The 11,731-nt window shown below is 37.8% G+C and overlaps 2 protein-coding genes across 2 annotated transcripts in view; both read left to right on the plus strand.

The window, feature by feature from the left end:
- The window catches only part of LOC134659537 (uncharacterized), a 62,034-nt gene extending 59,175 nt beyond the window's left edge, over nucleotides 1-2,859 (plus strand). Inside the window, exons 9-12 of the mRNA XM_063515206.1 lie at nucleotides 341-460; nucleotides 855-1,143; nucleotides 1,797-1,914; nucleotides 2,516-2,859. Of these exons, the coding sequence (XP_063371276.1) occupies nucleotides 341-460; nucleotides 855-1,143; nucleotides 1,797-1,914; nucleotides 2,516-2,770 (782 nt within the window). The 3' untranslated portion in view covers nucleotides 2,771-2,859. The remainder of the gene's footprint in view (nucleotides 1-340; nucleotides 461-854; nucleotides 1,144-1,796; nucleotides 1,915-2,515) is intronic.
- A 3,854-nt stretch (nucleotides 2,860-6,713) lies between these two features.
- LOC134662178 (mitochondrial pyruvate carrier 1) lies at nucleotides 6,714-11,433 on the plus strand. Its single transcript, XM_063518447.1, has 4 exons — nucleotides 6,714-6,833; nucleotides 7,171-7,231; nucleotides 7,483-7,583; nucleotides 11,171-11,433. The coding sequence occupies exons 2-4, from the start codon at nucleotides 7,176-7,178 to the stop codon at nucleotides 11,386-11,388; spliced, it is 375 nt and encodes a 124-aa protein (XP_063374517.1). The 5' UTR covers nucleotides 6,714-6,833; nucleotides 7,171-7,175; the 3' UTR covers nucleotides 11,389-11,433.
- The last annotated feature ends 298 nt before the right edge of the window (nucleotides 11,434-11,731 follow it).

Genomic DNA, 11,731 nt, shown 5'->3' on the forward strand with positions numbered 1-11,731 from the left:
TCTTTTTCGAACTGTCAAACCGATTTTGCTACTATGGAATTTATATGAAACATTAGCATGTGACGTCACAATCAAATTACCTAGGTCCTCTTTATAGTTTTATACGAAAATAGAAATTTTGTCTAAAAATAGCTGCGTAAACCTTTCTCTATTAATCTTCTGGTGCTTTATTTCATGCATGGTGTAAAATAATTTATTTTAAATACAGTCAAATACCCTATTGTTTTACCAATTCCAAATGACGTGGTCAAAACTTCCATTAACAGTGAGATTTAGAAACAATAACTCTTGTAGCAGTTCTAAAAATCCAGTTTCGTTTTCAACTTACTCATTTTTGCAGGCATATTCTGGGATAGAAACAAATTCATAAATCGAACTTTCTTCGCACCATTTGCTTACAAGACTGAACTCAACACTAGGAAATACAAACTTGAGGATCTTGCTAGGCTCAACACTACTGGTAAGTTCCTACTTTTTCCTAAAGTCTTAATACTACTGGTAAGTTCCTACTTTGTTTCATTTTCAGTTTTACCTTAAACATCTTAAAAGAGCTCATAAGTACATACATGTGAATGTGATGTGGCATGGCAACAAATCCTAAGAATTAGCTTAAACACTAGTTTTTACAAAAGTGACTGCCATGTGACCTCTGAACCCAGAGGGAAAACTAGGCCTTATTGCGAATAGTCCGGTTTCCTCACGATGTTTTCCTTCACCGAAAGAGAAAATTTACCATTACCATCTCAATAACTCATTGGTACGTACCGGGGTTTGAACGCGCGACCTCCGGATTGAAAGGCTACCAGTTACACAGTATCAAAGTATCAGTTTTAAATATATCTCAACAATTACAGAGGAACTGTACACCAACCAACCATGGTTCCAATTCCTGAAACAACGCTGGTTGACCAACTTCGACAGCCTCGAGAAGTTCTTCCTCAAAATGAAAATCCGCGATGACGAGTTCGGCAAATACTTGAAACACTACGAGAGATACCCGACGTCGTATATGGCGGCTAACCTGAAGCATGGCCACTGGACCACGCCCTACTTTGACTGTAAAGGGCATCTAAAGCAGTGGGTGACCACGTATGCCGCGCCGTTCTTTGGGTGGGATAGTGTTAAAGTGAAATTGGAATTCAAGTAAGTTGTGAACAATTTTGTGTAGTAGTTTATCTATAAGGCTGACAATTTAGTTCTGGGTTCTGGACAAGAATGTTGAATAGAACATTTTAATCGAAAATATACCAAGTGGATGCTGGATGGATGTGTTATGGGACGCAGGCAAAGACAACACTCGCTAGGGTGTAAGGACTAATAGATGATGAAATCTAAAATGTATTGGGCTATTGAGTGAAAGTGATCAACTGAATACAGGGCTATTTAATAAAAAAACTCCGAGGCCTGCCTAATAAAACGGTATTGATAGCTAATCATTATTTATGGAAGCTTCATTCTGATTCTGGTAAAACTGTAATTTTCATAAAGTAATTTAAAGAATATTGTGTCATTACGCGTTTTTCAAAATGTCTTTTTTTATTTTCGAATTTGAACTGTCCTGAGTTATACTAACGTTTAAGCTCATTTTACGGTTTAACTACCCTCACACACTACCACTATCGCACACACTATCGTGCACTGTTAGTGTTTGAGAATGGAGAACTAGGCACTCCGAAACATGTCACGCAAGTACCTAAAAGTACGTGAGTTAAATTGTAATAAGTATAAGCTAACTTCATATTTTGGGCAAGTTAGCTTTACTGGCCAGTTGTTCACCTGTTGTCTATTGTTTCCAGGGGTGTGGTGGCGGTGACAATGCAGCTGATGTCCTTAGACATCAACCAGTGCCCCGACAAGTACTACGTGCCTAATGCCTTCAAGGGAACCGATAAATGTGACAGGCTATCTTCTTATGTAAGTTAACATTATGATAACAATTATCATCATCTTTATCAATTATTTTTATGTTTTGATTATTCCCATTGGAAATAGATAAGATTAATGTGTCTAAAGGCCTGTCTCCATATTGCGCGGCAAACTATCGAACATTGGCTCGCGAGGCAGCCGCGCGCAATGGATACCGGGTTGGCTCGCGAGCCAACTCGATCAGATCGCGTTGGCTCGCGAGCCAACCCGGTATCCATTGCGCGCGGCTGCCTCGCGAGCCAATGTTCGATAGTTTGCCGCGCAATATGGAGACGGGCCTTAAAGATAGCATTCACGTCTGGTTGTTGATTGTTTCTTAACACTCAGATTCAGAGCCGTCACAACTTCATATAAATTATGAAAAACTAGCGACCCACCCCGGCTTCGCATGGGTTACACTAAACCTTAACATTTTATACACCTAAACCTTACTTAAGAATGTGTTGATAGGTACTGTGTACTGAAAATCCGTTCAGAAGTTTTTGTGTTTATCGCGAACAGACAGACAGTCGCGGGGGACTTTGTTTTATGAAGTTTATTCAATTTTAAAGGACTGTATGTCAAATTGGATCTTTTTATTATCTTCCAGTGTGTACCAATCCTTGGTCGTGGCTTCGAGGCTGGCGGCTACAAGTGCGAATGTCTCCAAGGTTACGAGTACCCGTTCGAGGACGAGATCACGTACTACGACGGGCAGATCATGGAGGCCGAATTCCAGAACGTCATCGAGGACAAGAAGACCCGCATAGACATGTTCAAGTGCAGGCTGGCGGGCGCCGCCGCCATACAGAGCAGCTTCGCTGTGCTGCTAGCCGTATTATGTTTAGTTTATAAGCTTAGGTAAACAATGCACTGAGAATTTAGTATAAAGTTATTGCGGCGGGCAAATAAAAACTTGGGTAAGCCCTTTAAAATTGTACAAAACGTACGTAGAGTATATAGTTTGTAGCTTTCTTATAGAGCCCGACGGCTAATCCTATTGTCTATTGTTAAGTAAAACCGCTCGTGTCACGTGCCACAACCACCTGCATAAAAAATCGTTCGTTCACTTTACCCAGGTAATGGAATTACAACTCCTATGGAAATTGCAATAAGATTCAAAATGAACTAATGGATAAACATTTTGTTAGGATGTGTGTGGTCCGTTCAACTCCGTAACCGGAGTACTGAGTGCCGGCGAGTCGAACGCTACAGAACCAGTCTAAAATATGTCATCGAGATGCGTAACAAAGGCGCGTTATCGGAGAGCGCACCTACACTGGTTTTTTGAGCGTTGGACTAGCCCGCGCTCAGGTGCCAAATAGAATAATTAAGACCCTTTTTTGCAGGTAAGTAGCACGTGCGGTTTTACTGAACAATAGACAATAGGATTAGCCGTCGGGCTCTATTAGAAAGCTACAAACTATACGTGTGCCGACCTTGATACATAAAAAATAATTTCAAAACGTGCGCCGCCATGGGCTGCTGATTTAGACTTACAATGACGTGGAGTTGAAATCTTGCTCGGAAAAATGCCTTATCGAAATAATTAAGGTGTAAATATGTAGACAAGTTTTCATTTATATCCAAAAGCTATAAAAAATTACGTGGGGCCAGTTTCTCAAAAGTTTGTAACTTGTAATACAAGTGGAAGTCTCTTTCTAACAAAAGCTGTCAAAAAGTGACATCCGCTTGTATTACAAGTTACAAGCTTTTGAGAAACGGTCCCCTGATAGTTATACTTATAATCTTACTTATTATTTATACTTTTTTATTTGTTTTTTACCTTGTATCCGTTTTTTTATTGAAACTTCCGATGCGCCAGGGCCGTCCATATAACATTAGACTGATGTAGTTATGTTGAATCTCACTTGTGGTATTAAATATCACTTTATATTATGCATTTAGTTAGAAGTTAGTTAACATTTACTGATACTGATACTATACTTATATACTGATATTATCCGCGTTTTCTGGACTTATTTTTACTTACCGTACTTACTTTTTTTCGGTTATAGGTTTACATAATTCTTTATTTTTTATTTGACTTTTATAATGGTTTCTATTTTATTATGATTTATTTGTTGTCCGTGCCGTCCATATTTGAGACTGACTGTGAAGTTCACGCGATGAAAGTTGAGTTCGAGGTTATTACATTCCCATAAGTAGTTATCACAACCTCTATTCGCGTGAGCTACGTATATTAGCAGCTAGAGTGTGTTCGGAAAGAGAAAAGTCGTGGAATGCATTGGGTTCCATACATTCCATTACACTCTATCCACTCCAGTTCCATTTGAATTAAAACAAGCAATCATTAAAAGCAATCATAGTAGATTAGTTAATGATGCTATTCCAGTGAAGTTATTAGTAGACATGACATTTAAGTCTAGTTATAAGAAAATCATATCATCCTTTTGAAAATCGCACAAGTATTAAATTGTGTGGTACCATGAAGAAATAACCTTAGAGTGCTCACCTCATACATGGATAAAATAAAAACCCAATTATAATTAGTTTCAAGCAATCTTTCCGAAAACTTATCTGTGATACTGATAAGATACAATTTGAGCTAACTTAGCAACTTTCGCCTTTCAATGGGGTGTAGTAGCACTGTCAAAGATTAGCTGTGAATTATGCTTTTGTTAGTAATAAGAACACGTAGTAGCAAGCTATTGGTTTATTGGTTAAGTCACACTATGAAGTATTCCATATTGCATTTCTAATATCCTTTTAGCCGCTCACATATTAAAACCTGCTAAGACAAATGCAATTTTTGTTTGCCAAAATGAAGGTCCAAAATACAATGGAATGAGAGACCTTTTTATAATTTTGTAGGTCTCTGGGCGGTTTTGTAGGTCATAACATGCCATTTAAAATAATGCCGCACCCAAAGATAATTAATTAATCACTAGCCGCACCAATGAAGTTGGAAACTGTCAAAGGTTTGCGCCATCATAGCTTGCCCCTTTCTCTAGTTTTGTTATATGAGATTTGGCTTAAAGAGCCTGGCGTCATGGCCATAAAATTCTAAAAATAAAAACCAAAAATTTGACTCAATTCTGGAGATTGACAGGGTAAGCTATGCTGGCGCCATCTGTAAAATACTTCGACCGGCCAACCCCATTGTGAAACACAATGTTGAATAGCAAAATGCTTGACATAGGTTTGGGCCTAAAATACAGTAGAATTTGAGTATGACCTATGTATAATCCAAGTGTCATCACACATAATTGTTTTTATATTTTTAATAAGAAGTTAAATGTATAAGGAGCATTAGTTGAAAATGAGTACATTTCGGAAATCGCAAATAATTCAAGACTCGATGTATTTTATCTTATGGTTGCTTATGGTAATAGCAGCGGCGACACTGCAACACTTACCAAGGCGTCTTTGAACGTTACGCGAGTTCTAAAGTGGTTCAAGTTTAGTGGATATTTCTGATTTTCGCAACTATCCCGTTTCCGATGCACTATGAAGGAAATTGATGTTTCATAAGCCGTCCATTTTAGAGAGCTTTTACGTTTTGTACTAAAAATAAATATTTTTCAAATGTAACAGGTGTTTCAATCTTAACGTTCCGTATATATTTCTTCAGGTGAACTGTAACAAGTAATCAATATCAATACTTTATTTAACCTTTTGGACGCCAATGACCGATATATCCGCACCGTAGGTTCAACGCCAAAAACCGATTAATCGGTCACAGACCACAGAGCAACATCGACCCACGTGCATATACATAAAGTTCAACTTCAGTTTTGAGACTTCAATGATGTGGCGTCTGAGTGACAGCTTTTGTGTTTGACACGGCGTGGAAAAGGTTAAATCCTATCCTATACAAGTTGATAATGGTAATAGATTTGTAAAGTTTATCAAATCTTGGCTAAAGCAGGTTTTTCTATGTAAATTTTCCGCTGATCATAATTACAATCATACGGTACCTATAATCGGCAGTGTATTCCCATTTGTCTCCGCCGCGCATAGATGAGTATAGGTGCTTCATATAAACCATTCCCATTTATTCCCTGTGTATGGCGGCGGTCAAGTGGGGCGGGGACAAATGGGAACACACCAAATCGACCACCGACCACCGAACGAAATTTTCTGTAAAGTTTAGCTATAAAGGAATTCAAAATAAACTATAAGTACCTTGCAAATTCATGCTGCGTTATGCAACTTCTGACATACAACAGAGCGCCGACTAAGCCCAAATAAGCGGTAATATAGGTAAATAAATAAATTATGATTAGGGAGCGGAGCAAACCCATGCTCTATGTTACCCCCATACTCATTTCAGTTGTAATCCACGTTAAGACTAAGTTTCTTAATTTTATTGCGGTTATGCTTGCTCATTATTTTTGTTTTGTAACTTTTGTAAATAACGGGTAAATTGGTAGTGTCAAGCAAGACGCTGAACGAGTTGTCAACTTGTCATTGTTGTCAATGTCGCTGATTTAAAATACATTGGATATGATGGTCGTTCTTGTCTACGTGACAGCGTGATAAAACGGTGTCCGTCACTTTCTTTCCCACGGTGTTAAACAGTGACAGTTATTTTATCACGTGGATAAAGATGGATAAAGCTATCCATAATAGGCTGGCGTTGTATTTAAAGTTCCAACGAATGTTTCCGTTTTTTTTTTATATTCGCGAATATTTTATTACTAAGGTTTTAAACCTTGCATTAAATAAATAATCCTTTATTCAGTAAACTAATTTTATTATCATTGTGACAAAGTTGTATTTTAAAGTCTTTTGCGTGGAACTGATTGGTGCTGTTATCATTTCCTTTATCACTTTGACATGCGATGACAGTGACATTGACTACCTAACCTAGAGTATAGATAGTGTCATCTCTGCTACGTTCGAAGGGCAAACGGACTCCGGAAAATACAGTTATTTTTAATATTAATCTAGTTTTAAATCAGGTAGGTTAAATCTTGACATGAACTACGTTTTTTAATTATTATTTATTTACTTTCCATTTTAATTTCCCGTTTTAATCTAATATAACCTTGACATGTTATAAAATTGTAGAATACGTAATTATTTCAATGAAAATTATCATAACAATGCCTATGGTACCTATATGTTATTATCCAATAGTTATGCAATAACCACGTAGACTGCCTTTTATCTTTTACTAATAATAAATTTACTAGGTATTCATTTTGTAAGTGCCTTAATATTATCAAATTTATTTATCAAATTTGAAATAAAATATTCTGTTGTGTTTCTTACTAAGCATGTGTGCTACTTTTTCAGTCACAATGGCAAAGCTACTCGCGTCACTAAAAAGCAAAGAATTCAGGGATTACCTGATGAGGTGAGGATTGAACCATAACTGTGACACTTGTTTTTAAACTGGTCACATATTCTGATGCCAAACTTAGCCGCTAATATGACTTTAGCTTTATTTAGGGTGATACTGCTACTATAAGGAGTGATACAACATTCAGCTATGTAAGATAATTTTAGTGAATATGGATTGATAACCAAGTGGCATAAAAATGCCAATATTTTTGTACAATTGGACCTGCTAGAGTGTGTAGTAAGAGTTGTTTTTTATATTTCCAGCACACATTTCTGGGGTCCGGTAGCAAACTGGGGCATTCCTTTAGCGGCCATTGCAGACACTCAGAAAGATCCCAGTTTTATAAGTGGGAAAATGACATTCGGTAAGATTTTGTAATTATAAGGATTTTCTCTATGTGCCTATTATTTTTGCAATTGTTGGTTGCTATCACAATTGTTGTATTGATGTGTTGACTACCTAAGTATTCAGCTATTAATTTATATTTTTTAAATAAATTGAGTACCTAAGTATCACTTGAGAGCATTCAAAATGCACAAATTTGGCACTGTACCTACAAAACTGACCACAATATTTTGATGTCAACAATTTATAAAGGGAGAAATATTACTTTCCTTAGTCTTACCACTCTTAACCCTTTAACAGGCAAGACTGAACAAAATCTTCCATTTAAGCCTCATTCTCATTGCCAATCTATAGTCCTAAAAATGTTGTACAAGAAAAAAATACAAAAATATGATGTTATAGGGTCTTGTGGTCTTTTTTGAGACCCTATAAAATGTATAACTGTTATACTATAAAACAGAAATGTCAACACAATATTGGTGGCAGTTAAATACAGGGTGGATTTTCGTTTTGGGTCAGTGAGGGCAGCTACCAGATCCCGTGCTGCTACGAGAAAACGGTCTTAGAAGACCTTCACTCGATTTCAAATTAATGAAGATTGGCTTTTACAGATTTTGGAAAAAACATACAGGGTGCGAAAAAAGATCATTTTTGACAAACTTTTTTTTGATGCCAATCGATCCCATTCCTATTGAGGATCAAAAGCTAAAAAAAAATTCGGGTAGAAAAGCCAGAAATCGAGGAAAAGTTTTTCCATACAATTTGTATGAAAATGAAAACTTTTATTTTTCACATGCTATTTTTGTATGCGAATCGATTCCATTCCTATCCAGTATCAATAGTTTCCTAGGGGTCAACTTACGGCAATGTACTAAAAAGCCACAAATTAATAAAAACTTTCTCCATACATTTACTATGGAGAAAACGTCAAATTTTATTCACAATTTTCTACCTCGCCCATCAGTCCTACAGCAATGTCTTCGTACAGTATTATTGTTCTTAAATGTACCAGGTTTTCAAATTGAATAATATCTCATATGCGCTCAAACAATTTTTCGTTAACCCGCTCGCCCGCTCCGTGCACACGCGCGACGATGCAAAGGCCATAATATCCATTCCATAAGATCATATCGTTATCAACTCGTCTCGACCTTGACCTATTTAATTAAAGTTTATAAAGTAAACATTGGGTTTCTGCCTTGCTCCATACTGGCATAGAGAAATATAACTAAAGAAAGAGTGGTAACTCCATACATCAATTTTCTTAGGCTGCGGTCGTACTGCAGACGCCGCACGCAGCCGACAACGTCACGTCGCACGCAGCGTCTGAATGGTGTTGGCGGGGGGACGCCGCACGCAGCGAGCGAAAACGACCACTCCCGAGCATTCTCGAACACACCATTCAGACGCTGCGTGCGACGTGACGTTGTCGGCTGCGTGCGGCGTCTGCAGTACGACCGCAGCCTTACCAAAACGAGAGTTACTTCGTAGTCAACATCTAACGTCAAATAGTGGAATTATCAGTACCGCTACTTGACACCAGCAAGCAAGCAGCAAGTTGTGAATGATATTGAGTTGCCCTTTTGCATATCTATAGAATCCTGTACGGCACTGACATAAACGCTAGCGTGAACGTAACTTACTTTCTATGCATCTCGCTTGTAGAAAGAAAGATGTATAGAAAGTAAAATAGGTACGTAGATGTTAGCGTATGTATAAATGTCAGTGTTGACACTGTCAGTGACTCGTGGTTCGGGTACTGCTTAGCAATCAAGCGCCATATAGGTAGTGAAGTTAATTCTAATGAACTTTCACAAAACGAAGTTGTAGAATGTATAAGTAGGTATGTAGGTACCAAGGCTAACGAGTTAAGAGCTATCAAGATATATGGGACCGAAAATACTCTTTTCCACATCTACTCTTGTATCTGATACTAGTTATCCTCTTTATAACAGTGTGCTATGCATAATAGCATAATAAAGATAACACTGATTTTACGAAAAAAAAATCACTCAGATAGCACGATGGAATCTCCTTATCTTTATATAGCAAATAAGATCATAGTGTATTCGAGTACTTATGTTATGCACGTACGAGTACCTAACGTACAAGCAATAATATCTTAGTGTATGAAGACTATATCTTAGGAACGCTCTGAAACCTTAACGATTTATTGGATTTTATGGTTACCTACATAAATTTTATGGTGACATTAAAATCCTTTGAAGTACTTATTCTATCTCCTTGGTGGTACAATTGCAGCTTTGTTAGTTTCCCAAAAAACAAACAGACAGACTACCTACGTAAAGTTAGGTTCACAGCAGGAATAGGTATAGGTACGCAATGATAAAATCCGTGTTTAATTTGTAACCTAGAGATTGTAAAAAAACTTCTTTGTGCTTTAATATCTTAATCTCTTTCTATATTTAACTCTTGCCATGTATGTATGTTTTAGTTAACTTTGGACAATAGGGATGATGACACATGTTGAATTAAATTTCACGTTTTCTCCATAGTAAATGTATGGAAAAAGTTTTTATTAATTTGTGGCTTTTTAGTACATTATCGAATGTTGACCCCTAGGAAACTATTGATACTGGATAGAAATGGAATCGATTGGCATACAAAAATAGGATATGAAAAATAAAAGTTTTCATTTTCATTCAAAATGTATGGGAAAAGTTTTCCTCGATTTGTGGCTTTTCTAGCCGGAAATTTTTTTTTGGTTCCATACAAGCTTTTGATCCTCAATAGGAATGGGACCGATTGGCATCAAAAAAAAAGTTTGTCAAAAATGACCTTTTTCTCGCACCCTGTATGTTTTTTTCAAAATCTGTAAAAGCCAATCTTCATTCATTTGAAATCGAGGGATTTTTTCTTCTAAGACCGTTTTCTCGTAGCAGCACGGGATCTGGTAGCTGCCCTCACTGACCCAAAAAGAAAATCCACCCTGTGTACATAAACGCAATATTTCACGGACAAAAACGCAATTTTCTTGTTTTGTCCATACTACAAGATGGGATCTTAGTGACCTTGACGTCACGTTCACTTATCCTTTTGTAAGGGCCGTTTCGCGAGTGAAGTGCGACTTTCGGACTTTGACTATAATTTTTGACTTTTGTTTTGCTTTAATGCAATGGGTTGCATATAGACATTTGATCCTAATAAACCGGCCAAGTGCGAGTCGGACTCGCGCACGGAGGGTTCCGCACCATCAACAAAAAACAAGCAAAAAACGGTCACCCATCCAAGTACTGACCCCGCCCGACGTTGCTTAACTTCGGTCAAAAATCACGTTTGTTGTATGGGAGCCCCACTTAAATCTTTATTTTATTCTGTTTTTAGTATTTGTTGTTATAGCGGCAATAGAAATACATCATCTGTGAAAATTTCAACTGTCTAGCTATCACGGTTCGTGAGATACAGCCTGGTGACAGACGGACGGACGGACGGACGGACGGACGGACAGACGGACAGCGGAGTCTTAGTAATAGGGTCCCGTTTTTACCCTTTGGGTACGGAACCCTAAAACAAACCCGATCGATTGATACCATAAATGAAAATTAGTCATGTAGCCTATTAATGCAAAGTCTTATCGTTCTGCAGCGCTGTCGCTGTACTCGCTGATGTTCATGAGGTTCGCCTGGCGCGTGCAGCCGCGCAACATGCTTCTCTTCGCCTGCCACTTCACCAACGAGTGCGCGCAGCTCACGCAGGGCGCGCGCTTCATCAACTACCAATACCTAGGCGGCAAGCCCGCTAGCGAGAATAAGGCGGCCAGCGAGACTACTAGCGATAAAACTAGCGAGACTAGCCAAAAATAAGTTTAACGAGACGTTGTCGCGACCAACGTAGCCTTGCCAGCCATCTGTGTACCTAGTAGCAAAAATAATCACCTTTTTAGGGTGGTTAAGACAGAGATGGACTTGGTTAGTTTGAATAATGTGTCGACGCGTATAAAAAAATATTTAAGTCCTCTAAATTGACATAAATGAAATTCTGTTGTCATTTTGCGTGGACTAATAATTTTGATATGTATAGACATAAATGAACGTTACAGTTTTTTAGCCGAATTTGACTTGCCAGTTTCGTTTTATTTGCACTGCAGAAGTTACCTTAGCTATCTGTTATTATTTAAGATTTAAACATTGGGAACTTTAGTGAGCA

This window comes from Cydia amplana, chromosome 2 (genome assembly GCF_948474715.1).
Source record: "Cydia amplana chromosome 2, ilCydAmpl1.1, whole genome shotgun sequence".
Taxonomy (NCBI): Eukaryota; Metazoa; Arthropoda; class Insecta; order Lepidoptera; family Tortricidae; genus Cydia; species Cydia amplana.